We start from the raw sequence: 17,894 nt of genomic DNA on the forward strand, positions 1-17,894 counted from the left end.
CAAATTTAAGTTCCAGAGTTCAGCTCACTTGAGATCCTGAATTTAATGATGCCGGATCTTGGCATTCAACTCTTCCTACAGGACATGGATTTCTCATTATCTGTGGGATAAAATGGTGAAGGCAGAATGCAGGAGAATAGCTGTTCTATCCAAACAAGAGGGGAAGAAAGGACACAAGACGAGAATGAGGTGATTCTCTCAGGTTAACAAGCTGCCTTTGACACAAGCCTTCAACCCATGTCAGCTCAGCCTTGGACACGTGGATTCCCTCATGGGAATAACAGTTTGGAGGCACAGGGTGGTTGCCCACTTCATGCAGGACAGATATTTCCAGTTCACTGAGGCTCCCATGCCTCCACAGAATCTAAATGTCAGTTGCTACCTGTTGCCACTTTTGGACCGACCTATGCACTCAGGTGATGAGCCTGGCCTTTTCCATAGGCCCTTCAGTTTGTAACCCATAGATTAAAAAAAAAAATCTAGGGGCGCCTGGGTGGCGCAGTTGTTAAGCGTCTGCCTTCGGCTCAGGGCGTGATCCCAGCGTTATGGGATCGAGCCCCACATCAGGCTCCTCCGCTATGAGCCTGCTTCTTCCTCTCCCACTCCCCCTGCTTGTGTTCCCTCTCTCGCTGGCTGTCTGTATCTCTGTCAAATAAATAAATAAAATCTTTAAAAAAAAATCTAGATTCTCCTTATGTTATTATTTTTTTAAATAAGAGTTGGCCTAGAGTTTTAATGTCTTTAAGATATAAAGGATTTGGGTATTTGAAAACCTTTCCTTGACCAGAAGGCCACATCATACTTAGTAGTGACAGGACTATCAGTCTAACAAGGGGATATGGTTGAATGTTGACTCCCTTTCATCATCTGTGCTGTTTAGTGTGGTCAGTTTCCAAACCAGACCTCTATGAGTTGACAAATATTGACTGTCCACACTCCAGTTTTTTTGTTTTTGTTTTTGTTTTAATTTAAAGCCAAGTCACCAAGTTCTTGTTTAGCATGTCATGGCAAATAGCACAGGTGAGGGGTCACCATTGAAAAGGCTAGAGAAGGACCAAAACACAACGTGAAACTGCAAACGTGCTTGGCTAAGCACTTCTCAAGAATTAGGTTTTTTTGTTTTGTTTTTTTTTTAAAGATTTTATTTATTTATTTGACAGAGATAGAGACAGCCAGCGAGAGAGGGAACACAAGCAGGGGGAGTGGGAGAGGAAGAAGCAGGCTCATAGCGGAGGAGCCTGATGTGGGGCTCGATCCCACAATGCTGGGATCACGCCCTGAGCCGAAGGCAGACGGTTAACCGCTGTGCCACCCAGGCGCCCCAAGAATTAGTTTTAAAAAGCACTTTCTGACTTCTGAAATTCTAGGCTGCCATTAGCCAAAAAGCAATATGAGGTCACAAGATAAATACTGTTGGGGGTGGTGGGGGGAGTGAGAATGTTCATGCAGGTACAATGTACTCGCCACTCCATGGCAAAAGGGGGTCTCGGGGCTATAAGTAATTCACATCTCAAATCACTAAAAATGAATTCTTTTCAAAGGTTATGTGCTGTTTAAATGGGTAACCTTGAACCAGACTTTTCCATAATAGCTCATGTCCCTGCCTAGGTCAGCTGCTCCCTTTGCTGTCTCGATGGCCACAATGGAAACATCACAAGCCAGGGCAGACTTGGACCTGCTATTTTAAGTGAAGGTTCTTGTTGTCTTTGGAAAACAATACTGTGCAACAAACAAGTTTTCACGGGCCATAATAGCAACAGATTATCAGCCTTCACCAGGAAAGTGGAAGGCAGGCCTGGCAGCAAGCCTTTTTCCAAGTCCTCCAAATCCTATCTTTCCTTCTTTTAAACTGTGTATCATATATACTTAAAGAATTTCAGTTACGTTGCTCATAATTTTTATAAATATAGACCATATACGCATTTGAAATGTCCAATTCTAATCCCTAAACCAGTACTCACAGAATTCTGTTCAGAGTTATTATGAATGCTAAAGGTCAAGAAGCTAGACTCTCCTGCAACTAGTATTGTGTGTGTATTTTTCCCATATTCATGACCAGGATCTGAATGGAGAATTAAAAGGAGCCAGATTGTTTGCCTTTCCTCTCCATTAACTGACTATGAAATCACTAAGCAGGAATTCCCCTCGTGGCTAATGCTGCAAGGCAGGATGATAAACATCAAAGAAACAGAAGACAGTCTGTCATGAACTTGGTACCAACCCAGACCTGCACCCCAAAAGCATTAGAATGGAGAGTCTGAGAATCTCTGCTGGTTGTCTTTGGATGATGGCTTTGAATGGCCCATAAACAGACCACAGCACTCAGCACTGGACTCGATACTGGTTCCAACGGGCCTTAGTTCCCATGCAGTCTCCCATGACCTGCCTGCAGCACGGTGAGTGATATGGGAGCCCTATATACATGGGGATGCCAGATACTGGAGACTATGCATTTATGGAAGAGAACGTGTACTCTGGAAAGGATTTTGAAAACTGATTAGAAGTTGGGAACATTAACATCCGCTGGAAGGCAATGTCCACTGCCTTGCACAAGAATCTCCCGGACAGCTACTCTTCCATTCTCTGAACTACAAATAAAAATTAAGACACACTGGGGCGCCTGGGTGGCTCAGTCGGTTCAGTGTCGGACTCTTGATTTCAGCTCAGGTCATGATCTCAGGGTCGTGGGATCAAGCCCTGCACTGGGCTCCACGCTCAACACGGAGTCTGCTTGTCCTTTTCCCTTGGCTCCTTCCCCTGCTCTCTCTCAAATATATAATAAATAAAAATTATAACATTTTTCTTATTTCCTAGAGACAGTGATGAGATTCTTTGATGGGAAATAAAAAATACTAGCAAAACCCACTGGCACTATTTTGTCATTTGCGCTCATTTTCAGGTTTAAGGTCCTATCAAGGAGAACTCTGTGTATGTGTGTAGACGTGTGTGTATGTGCATGTGTGTTCACGTGCATGTTTCTAGAACCATAACTAAAAAATGGAGGCGGGCTACATTCATGGAATAAACTACCATCCGAATAAGTACAATCACAACTGCCAGATTCCCAACTAACAATTGCAAAAGCCCAGCGGGTGGGGGACAGGCCCAAAGGTCCACTGGTTTGGGGGCCCTTCCCCTGCACTGTCAGTGAATTTGCTTCACTCGTTGCTCAGTATCATTTCTGATGAAGCACATGTCACAGGGATTCACTGGAGATCAAAAGTAGGATTCCCTTTTGACTGAAAATGCCACCAGGACAGCAAGAGGAAGTTGGGGAGTCATGGAAACAAAGCCAAACACTGCCCGATCATGGGATGCTCTTGGAAAAGGCTACGGTCACATGGCAGCCTCAAGGAGACTGATTTCCAGCCTGCATGGGCAAGGCGTTCAGGCCATAGCCCCAGTGGACTGGGCATCCTTGCCACGGGGCCTCCCCCAGGATAGCGTGAATGACTACGCCCCTAGCGCAGGCCTCCACCTGCACGTCTCTGTGGGCTTGGAGCAGTTCTTTCTGCTTACAGTGTATAATCCAGACATGCCCCGTAAACACTGCTGGATCCCTGAGCCATCTCTCAAAAGGGCACCTGTGATACGTATTTGTGCAGGAAAACACAACAAGTTGGAAGCCTGAGTCCTCAGCACTGTGGTTACGCTGCTGGACAAGGTGGAGAAAACTGGGGGGTCAGACTTCTACCAGCAGGACTAAGTAGTTCTCCGCTCAAGTTATGGCCAGAAATGGAAGAGGAAAACAGGCAGAAAAGAGGAAGGAAGGAGGAGCAGGAGAGGGAACAGACAAGGTGCCCCGGATGAAGGCGGCTACCTGGGGCTACTCCATGGCTCCCACACCACAGCCTGCCACGCTGTGAACATCAGTGGACAGCAGCCAGCAGTTTCTGGGGGAGATTCAGAAAATCGGTAGCCCCTGCTTTTGGGATTTGGGATAGTCCTTAGCAAACCCCTCTTAAAATCATGCCAGGACCCAAATGAATTAAAAACAGGGACTCAAACCAATACTCGTCCATGCGTGTGCAGAGCAGCATTATTCCTAACAGCCCAAAGAGGGACATGACCTAAAGGTTCATTCACAGATGAACGGATTAACGAATCATGTGCTAGCCACATGGTGGAATATCATTCAGCCACAAAAGGTAATGAAGTACTGATACATGCTACGACCTGTGTAAACCTTGAAAATATTGTGCCAAGTGGGAGAGACAGAAACAAAGGGCCGCTTACGTATTCCATTTACAAGAAATATTCAGAATCCGTAAACATACAGAAATGGAGAGTAGATTGGTAGTTGTCAGGGGCTGGGAGGAGGGAATAGGGAGTAGCTGGTTTATGGATATAGGGTTTTCTTTCAGGGTGATGAAAACATTTTGGAACTCGACAGAGGTTGTGGTTGTACAACTCTGTGAATGTACTAGACTGTTCACATTAAAATGGTTCGTTTTGTTCTGTGAACTGCACTTCAGTGAAAAACTGTACCAAGAAGGGTTAATGTTCTTGTACTGGTTTCCCTAATTTAGCAGTAAACTTTAACCTGGTGAGGAGCTGTATGATAAATCTTTAACTGGCTGTGGTCACTCAGCATACACGAGCTCTTGCCAAAGGGGAAATCACACTTGAGCTCGACGTCAGTTTCTCAGGTTCTATGCTCATTAGCAGACATCAGCTCATTTACTCCCTTCCAGAGACAGGACGAAGAAGAGAAGGGGCAGAATGTCCATTTCAGGACTTTGATCATGTGACTAACCACTTAATATGGACACACTGAAGGTCACAGAAAGGGCAAAGTGCACTGAGACTTTAGTCTGGAATAAGCCTTTGATTTTATTTTGTAAAATTAGCATTATTTTATTTTAATTTATTTTTAAAGATTTTGTTTATTTGACAGAGACAGAGCACAAGCAGGGGGAGCTGCAGGCAGAGGGAGAGAGAGAAGCAGGCTCCCCACCGAGCAGGGAGCCCGATGTGGGGCTCGATCCCAGGACTCTGGGATCATGACCCGATCCGAAGGCAGAAGCTTAACCGACCGAGCCACCCAGGCACCCCACATTATTTTATTTTTAATCTACTTTTATTTTAAATAGGTAATTCATATATACACAGTTGAAATTTTTTTCATATAGTAAAAGTAATTTCCTTCTCCCCTGCTGGAGACAAGTACTACAAGCGATAGCAGTTTTTCAGATATTCTTCTGGGACAATCTATAGGGCCATACAACTCTTGATATACATAGATTTTTACTGCTACTGAAAAACTAAAATTCAACTGAGGAATGCTGGTCCAATCACTAAAATCCCAGTTTTACGGATATGTTGTTAGAAGGTGTGGGTCTTATTATGTAAGAGGCATGTCTAGGGAAATAAAGCAAATAACGAAATGTCATTAACTTTCCATTCTCTCAGGTACTTTTTCTATTCACTTGTACTTTCTTCCCCATAAATCATATCCATTCCCTATTAAAGCAGAAACTCTTCTTCCTTTCTTACAATGGAGACGATAAAGTCTCTGGTTAAGTGAAAAGACGTGTCACTCAGGGATCTTTATGTCTGACTTGTAATTGTTATGGATTTCAGTCTGAAAAAAATCTCAATATCAATGTTCCTCTGCAATAATGCCCTGGTTACTATAAACATTCCAAACTCTCTCAACGCCCTACTCCACAGCCGGCTCCACAGTATGAAGCTGACCCACCAGGTTAGACCCCTGCCCCTCCAGGCCAGGGGCTCACACTTGAGATGCCCAGAGGGTGAGCCCTCCCTCCAGCCTCACTGCTGCAAGTTGGGGAAATACCTTCCTTGGCACTTCTACTCAACACAAAACAAAACATGGGGCGCCTGCGTGGCTCAGTCGGTTAAGTGCCTGCCTTCGGCTCAGGTCATGATCCCGGGGTCCTGGGATCAAGTCCCACATCAGGCTCCCTGCTCCGTGGGGAGTCTGCTTCTCCCTCTCCCTCTGCTGCTCTGTCAAATAAATAAATAAAATCTTTAAAACGAAACACCAATTTGTGATACTGTCATCAACAGATTTATCTGAAGTAATAACTGCTTCTCCTTTTATTAAATAAGGGAGAAACCTGGGAAATAAGAAAATAAAGGGGATTTTAAACATGCCCATCCCCTTACCACCCGTGCACCTGATCCGTGCCTGCGTGATTTCACAAAACCACAACGGCCATCTTCCCTCCTATTCTTCACTCGTTCATTCCAACAGTAGTCGGAACTTAACACTCTGGAGCTGGGAGCTGAGATTTAGTCCCTCAAAGGCCCTCCAGGGGTGGCATTAATTCACTTGCTAAATGAACATCCATGTACTTGCTATGTGCACAGTGAGATTCATAAGGACCAAAAATTATATATACTGTCCTTGTTATTAAGTAGCTCATAGTCTGGCAGGAGAGATAAGCATGCAGAAACTAGCACAAGTATAGGGTAGTAATTGCCTTAATAGAAATGCAAAGCACACCTCTGGCCAAGAGACCTGTGCACGGGCCCTGTTGCCAGGGGGCCCAAGCAAATTCAAGGCTTTCAGTCTTTTGTGCGACACTCAAAACCATAAATGATTTTTGAAAAGAAGTGAACAAAATGCTATGGGAAGAATTTATGTAAAGTTGTACACATCTATAGCACTTAGCAAAATCCAGAAAATGTTCACCAAAATGTTCATAGAGATGCTCTCTTGGTGATGAAATTTCAGGTGATTTTTATCTCCTTCTTTGAACTTTTCTGTCATACTTGTATTATGTTACAGTGAACACCTACACCCATTAAAAAGAGAAGATTGTTATGAACCCATTTAGAAAAAGAGATGGCTTGGATTCAATTTCCAGAATGCTGACGTAGGCCTTTCTGTGCTAGACCTCGTGAAAGAGAAAATAGGGTCCTTACAGTAATGAGGTATCTTGGTGGTAGAGGTAGGCACACATCTAAACAACTAAAATGCAATAGGTTACATACCAACTGTTGGTTTCTCAGTTGTGACAACTGAATCGCAGTAATATATTATGTTAACCGTATAATAAAGAATTTGGCTGGTGGCTAGAACATCAATGTTACTCAAAGAAATGTTGGTGGAATGAATGAATGAATGAATAACAACCTATAGTCTTTCTTGGACGTTCACATTCTTCATCTTTTCTCTCTGCTATTACCTCTGCCCACAATCGATGATCTCCCCAACCCTGATCTCTGATCCCAAATCACTGATTTTGCATAGCACTACCACTATTACCACCTTAATCTTTCTAGAACATGGCTTTCATCTGGTCATCCTCTAGCTTGCTATCCTCAGGAGCTCCATGTTGCCAAACTCTTCAAGGCCTCCCGAGCCCTGGCCCCATCACTCTCTCTCTCCAGGTTCATGTCTCAGGACACAGAACAACAAGGCCTTTGGTTTATTCATGTTTCCCCTGCACCACTTTTCCAAGAGCCCTCTTCGCATTTAGACAGTCCTCTCTTGCAGTGTCTCATCCACCTCTCACAACAACCCTTAGAAGTAATTGTTCTCCAATTTTTAGATGAGGGCAGTAAGATTCTAAAACATCAAATAACTTGCACGAGGCTCCCTGGCTAGGAAGAGGGAAGATAAGGATTCTGACCCAGGCTTTCTGACATGCAGAGGCCATCTTCTTAAGCATTATGCGATGCCTTCTTCTTTTGTTCCTTTCTGGTTCTAAATATCTCTAAGCTCAAGTTCTAGTCTTGTAACTTCCATAAAGAATAATGGTTAATGTGCAGATGAGCTTATTAGAAATCACGAGTCTTTCAAACACGTTACTAATACAAATCCCTGCAACAACCCATTGAAAAATGAACTATTATTGTTTCCCATTCTGTAGGCAAAGAAATGGAGGCAGAGGTTGAGTTCTTGAGGCCACACAGCCTGTGCGTGGTGGAAGTGGGATCAGAACCGGCCACAGACTGTCCAAAACCCACATATCCTCTCCTATAGGAAAAAAGAGTCTGAACAAGGAAGAATAGATCTGGTGTTGGAGGCCCTGCCATAAAGCCCATCACTGTGAGAGTCACACTCAATAATCCATGGGCTATAACGTGTGGATGTGTTCTGCCTTCATTGGTTTTTATACCAGTGGAAAACATCAAAGGAGCAGATAAAGACAGCTGTCATGAACAGCAGCGTGAAAAAAGCAGAGACACGAGAAATAGTGATGGTCTTACATAAACGCTCAAAAATTAATGCCTGAATAGTAAGTTATTTTTTATAAGTATACAGCACTTCCATATATGTACTCATTTAATCCTACAAGGGAAATTACTACCATCCCATTTTATGGATAAGGCAGTGGAGGCTGGAAAGGTAAAGAGAATAACAGCAACTGGCAGAGCTAGAGCCTGACCCGGGCAGTCAGACGCCAGCGTCAGATCATCAGCACCCCACCCGCCGCCAGGTGTCTCAGCAGACAAATCCCACTCAACCTGCAGATGATTTTTTTTGGGAGAGAATATAAAGATAAAATAAAAATCATCTTGCAACTATAAAAAGAAACGTAAAATAATGGAAAAGTTCTTCCTCCCCTTTGAAAGCATGCATATGATTCTTTATCTGAAATGATTTAAATTCAGGCCAAGTCGAGCATTTGCCCTGATACCTGTAGGAGTTCCAACTGCCGTTGAAGTAATGACAATGCTGTGCAGGGGGCGGGGAGAGGGGGAAGATGGGTTTGGATGTATTTGTGTGTGGGTGGCCATGGTGTCAATCTACCAAACCCACAGGCAATCAGACACTAGTCAGACACCCTTTGAAATGGAAAGGGTAATTGTAGACAGCAGCCCACTCCTGCTCAGGTGCCTGAAATAGACAGGAGCCGTGCAGGAAACGGCAATCCAAACCCCGATTCCCTACGCTCTAGGTTGCCACACTCACATTTCCCCCTCACACGGCTCCTTATCCCATGGGAATCCAGTGCCTTAACTGCTGGCAAAGACTGGAGAACTGAGCGTTAGAGGAGTGCCCGTAACCTTCTGGCTGGACTTAAAGTCTTCTGGATGTCAATTTTTATTTTTAAAGTATGGATCAGCTGGACATAGGCAGATTTTTTTTTTAATACTAAAAACAATTAATGTTCATCACAATCCTTTGAGGTAATTTTTACTATTATTTCCATGTTACAGAAGGTTTATCGCTTATTGAATTCAAATTGCTTCAGACTGGATGCAGCAGGAGTTTAAACTAATTCAGGGGCGATCATCTTTAACTGAAGCAGTTTCTAGGAACAACTTCCTCACGGTTTCCATTCACCAAACCTGGCGACAAAAGGAAGGCAGCTGTGGTGTAGCAAGTGCACAGCCCTTGGAAGCAGGACACTCGGGGAAATGTGCAGACAAGTCAGGCCATGGCTTGAGGCTCTGCAGAGAGTGACGCCCCACCTTGTGAAACAGACATCAGGGACACCAGTATGGCATCTGGAGCCAGACAGCCTGGGTCTGTAACTCAGCTCCACTGCTCACCATCTGTGTCATCTTGGGCAAATTAACCTCTATGGCCCTTTGTTTCTCCTTCTGTGAGAAGGGGATATTTTTGGTACCAATGTAGTGGGTGGTTCTGTGAATTAAATGAGTTAAAATTCGTGGACCAGTTTTACAGGACCCGATCCACAGTGAGTACTATAGGAGTGCTTAATGAGGAAGACAAAATAAATATAAAGGTTAAAGGAATGATTGTAAGGTGGAAGGAAGCACCATGACATCACAGGCACGCCCCTGGGAGTCCTCTCTAAACCACAGCAGTACAGACGAGTTGCAGTAGAAACCACACCTCTATCCAGGAAGCTCAAGCAGACACTGTTTTGTGTGAATTCTCATCACATCATTGACTTAGATCTGTTGACCACCCTGCACTTCTCTTCTTCTCACACTGTCTTTCACCTCCTGGGCAGGGAAGAAGGGAAACTGGCCACCGAGCGTGAAATAAAATTGCAGTTCAGAAGAGCAAATCTGTTTTTGAAAGAACATTCTGAAGGAAAAAGAGGACCTTGACTCTCTGATAGGTTTCACTGACTCTGTGAACAGTATCAAAGAGGCATTTCATTTTTCACTTTGATTTAGGGCGATTTGCTAATTTTCAGATGTTTTTAAAATGAGAATTAAAGTCACATCAGGATAGTTTTCATGTATAAGGCAATTCTTACAGAATTATAAACAACCAAGTGTCTTCTAATTATGCTCAAGTGAATTTCGGCAACTTGCTGAGATTTCCCTTGCTCTAGTCTTCGTGTGTCTGCCCAGCTTGGGTATTTTGCATGTGTGTATCCACATATAAGAGCTCCTTTTTAATACCCCCCATACCCCATAAACATTATTTGAGTACTGATCTAAACAGACAAGTACTTATTGAAAATAAAACTCTTCTGACCAAAGCAGTTGCATAGAAAAGAGATTTCATCCATTGAGAGCAAAGGAGAAAATAGGATTTGATCCAACAATGTGCACACATACAATTGTTATTACATCTAGCATTAAAGATAGCATGAATTTGGGTAGGATACATTTTTATACTTAAAATTTTTATTTCTTAGTGCATAACATGAATGTCATATAAAGCAAAAACATGTTTAATAAAAATTGGAATAACCAGGACGCCTGAGTGGCTGGCTGTCAGTTAAGCATCTGCCTCCGGCTTGGGTCATGACCCCAGGGTCCTGGGATCAAGTCCTGCATCAGGCTCCTTGCTCAGCAGGGAGCCTGCTTCTCCCTCTGCCTGCTGCTCCCCCTGCTTGTGCTCTCTCTCTCTTGCTGACAAATAAATAAATAAAATCTTTTCAAAAAATCAGAATAACCATTTTGGTAATGCTGTGAGGAGAAAACCCATTTCCAAATTGCATGGGTGACAGGACAGGAAGCCTTTAAAAATATCTACTTCTGTTTCTTAAACCAAACAATGAAGAGTCTGAGATGAAACAAAAGAGAGCCCAAAACCAGGACTCAAAAGCCCTGCCTCTAATCCTGCCTTCTTACAGGACAGCTTCTATAGCCGCAGGTATGCCCGTGGGCCCCACTCTCCTCACCTATCAAGAAAGTTATGGGGCGCTGGGCTGGCTTTGTCAGCAGAGCACGTGACTCTTGATCTCAGGGTCATGAGTTCAAGCCCTATGTTGGGCGTAGAGTTTACTTAAAAAAAAAAAGAAGAGACAGTTGGACTAAAGGAGTCCACAGAATTTGAGGACATAGCCATTTCTCTTATAGGCCTCTGGACTTGATTCTCTATTAGCAGCTGTCATTCTTTGCTGGGATTCACAAAATCCTCTTTTTCTTAACTAGATTGAAAAACTCCTCCGAAGTTTTTGGTAACGTACTTTTGAAGTAGGCCCTCCCACACAGTGGGGTGACTATTCCCACCCCAGTTGACCTCCCCAGTGACCTCCTTGGGGCAAGGTACGTAAGAAGCATGAAGCATTTGCAACCCTCCTAGGGGGCCTAGGACTGGGCCTTGCTTTGTAGCTCTTGTCCTATCCAGGCTGCTAGGATTTATCAGCAGGGCACATAAGCTCACACGCTAAGGATCTGGTCGTGTTGAATAAGATGCACTAATACGTCTATTTTCTTCTTTCCTCCCAATGGTCAAATCCAATTTCTATGCAAATACTTTGGTCAGGACATTGTTTTTGAAGAAAAAAAAATAAACAAACGGTATAAGGATTCTTCTTCTTTGACAAAAGGATTTGGAATCACTGCTATGGATTGCACAGAATTCCTCCAGGGCAGAAGCAGCTTATTTCATTCTTAGGTACTGAGACTGGAGGGGCTTAATGGAATTTGTTCCACATCTCCCAAAGATTGGCAAAATCCACAGACACCAAGGGAAACCTCTGGTCTACTTCCTTTTGCCCCCAGGAAGGAAAGAGAAATAGAGCTTCACTGTCCGGTGCCAGAGATCAGAATGCATCTCACTTAGAAGTTCACTGACTTACCCAATGTTATTTACTAGGAGAAATGTGCAACTGGCACTATGAGGGAAGTTAGCAGGGGGAAGGTTGGGGAGCAAGTTCGTTTTGTCTGGATTCCCACAGGTCAGACAAGACCTCCTCATAAAGAATTACAAATCCCATGCCATCTATCTTGTTCCCACATCTTCTCCCCATTCTTCTTAAGTGTCACCTTTTGAGAGAGGTCGCCCCTGATGGTCCCCTATAAATGCAGCCCCTTTACCCTCCATTTTCTTCCTACTTTAATTTAGATATTAGGTATTTTGGTGTATGCATTTATGGTCTGCCTGTTCCTGTAGGAAGTACGCTTCCTGAGCGTGCTGAATTTCTGTTTCCGCCTGTATCTCCAGTGGGAACATCATCACACATCGTAGGTGCTCAGCAAATTACTTGTGCAATAAACAGGTGTCAGGAACCCTCCAAGTGAATAAATATTTAAGGGTAACAGATATAAAGAATTCAGGGTAAGTATAAATCACCGCTGTTGCCCTAGGCACAGTGGGGAGCGGTTTTTAATACACAGAGCTACCAATCCCTTCACCACCAAATGTCTGCACATCTCAACCACCACGACTAGGGAATGGGCACGTCTCCTATAAAGTTTTATCATTCTTTTTCCTTCATTTACTCTCAAAATGCACAGTTTGACATCCAATTCTATTTACGTCCTTCTGAAAGAAGGGAGATGCTTCTCACCGCACGGGTTTTAGCGAAAGCTTCATGTTTTACGATTGCAAATGCCTCAGACATGACTGTGTTCAGCATTAGCGAACAGCTTCACAGAAAGGAAGGCACTTGCCCAAGCTACCTTTGGCTACGAGGAAGTCATGTCAACGGGTGGCTGGGGCACTTACTGCTGGAGCAGGAGGCTTCTTTAGGGCTGGACGACATTGGCTGTGCACACAGTTGACAAAGGCAGTCTCTCCCATTGAACGTGACTCGGTCTCCAGGTGGAAACGGGCGCCTGGAGACAGAAAGACATTGCCCTCAAGGTTATTCCAGCAATATTTAACTTCTTTTCCTTACTCCTTCTGTTTGCTGCCCCCCGGTGCCAACTCATTTCTTTGAGGAGCACCAGCCAGAATGTCTGAAATGCAGTCTTAACCAAGCCAGCCAGCTGGATACAGTCCAAGCAAATAAACATGCCTCATTTTGAGAAGGGAGAACGCACTTCTACCAGCAACCCGACAGTAAAATGGAATGATTTACCTCTACTCAATAGAGGAGGGATTGTTCCAACAACTCACCTAGCCAGGTACACACAGGAAAATTTTCCATTTTCCAAATGGAAAATCCTTCAAGAAGAAATATTTTAAATGCCATGAATTCCTATTCAAGCTTAAGGCCCCTCCCCAGGAGAACTGGTTACAGGTCAAGCATTAACTCCTTCACTTCCCCAGACCTATGTGGTATTTGTGCCTAATTAGACTTTGTTCTGGACATCTGAGTGGGTGAACGGGGTGTTTCAGTGCTGGAGATCCAATCCCTGGTGGAGAAATACAACAGTACCGCAAATACCTGTTTAAACATGATTAGCTTCTAGAAACTTAAAAAGAAAACTACTAGCTTCATTTCAGAGAGATCGTTTCCTTTTGCATTATTCGTCAATAACAGTTTGCAAAAATATTGCCTCTGCATGTACGTTACCAGTTTCTTCTCCAGCCAGTTCAGTGGGCAGGTAGCTTTTCAAAAATAAAAGTCATTAATGAAGACGCATGTGACAATTTCCAAGCCTGCTTACTGGTAACTGGCAATTTGCCAATACTCTTCATTAACGTGAGCTTTCAAATGTGTGATTCTGTCAGTTAGGAAACACAAAACGCACGAGCAAAACATCCCCACACATCTGAGTCAGAAGCAATTACTTGAGAACAAACACCAGCTCCTTGACAGGAACTTTACTTTCACAGCTGCTATCCCTCCTTTAAGTGGCCCTTCGGCTGCCTAATAGTTGGGAGTTAACCGTAACACACACACACACACACACACACACACACACGTAGTAAATCTGGACTTAAAACTGTAACACACACACACACACACACACACAGTAAATCTGGACTTAAAACAACCCCGCAGATGTGCTTCGTGCTGGTCTTGAAGGAGCGTTATAAGCTCTTACTGCCCCCGCCCCTCCTTTTACAAGTGCTGAGCTGACGCAGTCTCTTCTCTCGTGGTGCTCTGTTACCCTCCATTGTTCAGATAAGGCCCAGAGAGGTTCAGTGACCTGCCTGGAGTGGCCAGCTCAGGAGACCAGGCCCCAGGCAGGTGCAGGGGGGATCCACCAATGCAGGACTTCTTTATCTCTGACAATCAAAAATCGTGCTCTGGTGGATGCCAGTGGGCCTACTGCTTCATCCATGAAACCCAAATGAGCCCCCAGTCTGCTCTGTGAGGGGGCGTTAGGGGACCAGAAGCACAAGCCAGGCTTTTTGCCTCTGATCAGGGCGGGACTAGGTTGAGGCCAGTGAGGCACCGGGGGCCCAGCATTTAAGGAGGCCCTAACTCTCAGGCATAGACCCTTCAGTGCACGGCGCTGAGCACGAGCCCCCTTCAAACTGTGCCCCCTGCCTAGCCTCCCCTCTTGCCTCTGAGCCAAGCTTCTATGTTTAGACTTGAATCCCACCTGGGTCCACGAGGGGATAAACCAGAGTCCAGTTCTTAACATGGGGCCGGGTCATCTGAACTTTGGCTCGTGTGATTTTACAAATGACCCTCTTCGGTTCTTTCCCCCTTCGGCCCACTGGGTCCTCTGCCCACATGGCTTCACTCCCTTCTGCCATTTGTGTGAATGTGTGAAATCAAGAGAACTGGATTTGGAACCAGGAAACCTGAGTTCAAATCTTAGCCTCGCTGGGTGAGCCTGGGGAAAGTCCCTTAAATGCCGAGACTCAGAGTCACTCATAATTTGGGACACTAATTCCTGGCTGACTTCACAGAATTGCTAAGACGGTTAAAGTACGCAGCTTCTCGCCCATAAAGGAGGCCGCCACTTCAGGGAGAATATCAACAGTCAGCAGCAGCAGCAATGGCACGCTCGTAGCAACAGTGAGCACCAAACGTCCGGAGGCAGGACTATCACTACGGACGTTTGTCCTTCACCACCGACTTTAAAACAATGATCTCTCAAGGCCAGGATCAGGACAGCTCTTAGAGTCCATCTGGGCCAGGGCCTTCCAACCTGGCTGAGTAGCCCCGTACTTGGGAGCCCTCTAGAAACTACTAGCTCAGCAGGAGAGTTTGGGGGAAATGCTAGAAACAGATATTTGTAAAGTGACCTTCCCCAGGGGAGGAGTCCAGTGCTCGTCCTGGTTTGGGGAATCACCGGGATCTAGTCCACAACCTCCTATCTTACAGACGAAACAACTGCCTTGGAAACATTAATTCATACAGTCCAGGAAGCAGGACTAGAACTTGGGACTCTCGAATGCCAGCCAAGGGCTTTTAAGCAGGCAGGGGGCCACTGCCTGCAAAGGGAGAAGTCAAGAGGAAACCTGACTTTGGATTAAATACAGACAACGTTTCAGCTCAATAATCCAATCCAGCATTTTAAAATTAGGATTGAAAAAGACAGAATTGGGAAATGGACTAATAACTACGAAACATTATTACAATAATTTTACCATGAATACTCCACCTAAATCTTATATATGGTTCATCTGTGAGCACTACCTTGTTAGCTAATTAGATAAAATGAAGTTTACCTTTCTAGAGTTTACAGCTCTCTGGCCTAGAAACATGAATGCTGAAAAACAAAGCAAAACACCTCCTCTGAACCGTCGTTTTTACACAGCTACAGCAAAATGGAACACACGGCCAAACAGCACACGAAAAGGAATGGAACTGCGTGATTAGGACAGATCAGCAAAGTAGCTGAGCCTTGCTGGTGAGTGTCCTTGTCATGGGAAGTGAAGCCATCTTAAATTCTATAACGTGTGGCATTCGAAACACAGCCATGATGAAACCACATTTCCCCACTCACACTTCACATACTTTTCCCTTCTTCTCTCTGACGGATCATTTTAACCAAGCTGGTTTGCGCAGTTAAGATTTAACCTTGCTAGAGGATAGAAGCCTAGAGAGCAGCGGTGGCTCAACTTTTCCCCCTGAGAGTTCGGACTGTATTCTTTTCAGACTTTGCAGATCATACGGTGTCTGTCACGACTGCTCAACTCCACCACGGTAGCTCAACACCAGCCATAAGCAGCCATATGTGAACAAATGGGTATGGCTGTGTCCCGATAAAACTTTATTTACAAAGACATGTATTGGGGCTAATTTGGGCCATGGGGCAGAGTTTGCCCAGCTCTGCTATGGAGTAAATGAGACTATTTTTAAACACACACATATGATTTTATATTTCCAAATAAGCTTTATCTTTCCAAGCAGTTATGCCATTTCCTCCTAAGGTTTTCACGGCTCAAAATGTTTTAAGACCCAGAGCTACTTTGACACTTGGTTTCAAGCCACTTAAAATCAGTCATATTATTCGGCAGAAGACCTCATGTATAGTTTCCCAACTAAATTACTTCTTGACTAAGACTGATGAAACAATAGGAACATTTTTTTTTTAAAAATCTAAGGGTGCATGAGAAAAAGAATATTTCAAGACAGTGCAACTCAAGACAAAAGGTTACATCCCAGGCTTTAAGCGCAGAACCCAACGCTTCCCTGTTGGGGGAAGGCACCACTTACTTGCAGATGGTACAGGCAAAGCAGTTGGGATGATAGGTCTTGCCCAGGGCGGTCACCACCTCTCCTTCCACGAATTCCCCACAGCCGTGGCAGCGTGTCCCATACATCCTCTGGTAGTCCAGGGTGCAGAGATACTCCCCGTTCTTTATGAAGAAGCCCCCTTGTGCCAGGTCACAGCCGCACACTGTGGGAAGACAAGTTCGCCTTTGGTCAGCATCCGCTAAGCTGCTGGACCGCAGCTGCCTTCCACTGCATGCTGGGAACTTACTCCATGATCTCAGTGGCTTGGGGTTAGGGGAGGGGACTGGTACAAAGAGCTATTTATTGTTGGGCTCTTGAGTTCTCGCTTGCCTCCCTCCCCTTCTGTTTCCCTCCTTTTGGGAGTAAGGCACTATCTCATACAAGTAAAATTCATTGGCTGGGGCTCAATGACTTTTTTGGTATGTCTAAGATTCAGAGATAATCAGTCTTTGATGGAAAGATGCCCTTGGCTTGTGCTGTCTCAATTATGAACAAAGGTATCCCTGCCAGTGTGATTTAGGAAAGGTATCCACTGCTTGCCCACACAACTGCTTGCTTTGGGCCAAGACTGTTACTGAGCTGAGTAATAAATTCCCACTACACCAGAAGCAGTAGCTGAAATGTCCAGTGTCCATTTTTTGCCCGCTCTGGAAATATTTTCCCATGACTATGAAAAATTCAGATGTTTAATTTTCTCTGTGGGCAGCAAAAGGATAAGCCAATTCTTTATAATATTATAGGGAGAGATAAAAATGAACAGACAAAAGGGGAAAGAAAAGGGACCGTGTCCAAGATAAAACTGTCATTCAGGACCTCAGTACATGCAAAAGGGAATGCCTTGCTGTGTCTGGACTGTGATATCTCTTTTGAAACAGTGCAGCTGTGGATTATGGAGATAGTGCAAAGGTCCCAGGGTGTCAGGGGCTTGGGTGTGGCCTACGTGTTCAGACAAGACCAGAGGAGGGCACAGCCACTTGTCCAAAAATAAAGCCTAAGGCAGGCTCTGAGAATAAAGCATTTTCATTGCCAAAGGACTGGGAAGCAGCAGCCAGAGCTGGGAACCTCCAGTCTTGACCTTTCAATGCCCAAGCTTGGGTGACTCCTATACAACTAAGGGCCTTAGGCAACGAATCCTGGGTTCCTCCTGATTCTTCCTGCAAGCATTTGGAACAGGCATGGGCAGGGGGAAGGTGAGCTCTACCACTAACTTGCTTTCCTAAGAATCCTACT

The 17,894-nt window shown here is 44.6% G+C and overlaps 1 protein-coding gene across 6 annotated transcripts in view; it reads right to left on the reverse strand.

The window, feature by feature from the left end:
- The window catches only part of LOC117802758 (actin-binding LIM protein 1-like), a 193,520-nt gene that overhangs the window by 6,500 nt on the left and 169,126 nt on the right, over window positions 1-17,894 (reverse strand). For all 6 annotated transcript variants that reach the window (XM_034663327.1, XM_034663324.1, XM_034663323.1 and 3 more), the window contains exon 4: window positions 12,803-12,912. In XM_034663327.1, the coding sequence (XP_034519218.1) occupies window positions 12,803-12,912 (110 nt within the window). The remainder of the gene's footprint in view (window positions 1-12,802; window positions 12,913-17,894) is intronic.

The sequence above is a fragment of the Ailuropoda melanoleuca genome, chromosome 6 (assembly GCF_002007445.2).
Source record: "Ailuropoda melanoleuca isolate Jingjing chromosome 6, ASM200744v2, whole genome shotgun sequence".
NCBI lineage: Eukaryota > Metazoa > Chordata > Mammalia > Carnivora > Ursidae > Ailuropoda > Ailuropoda melanoleuca.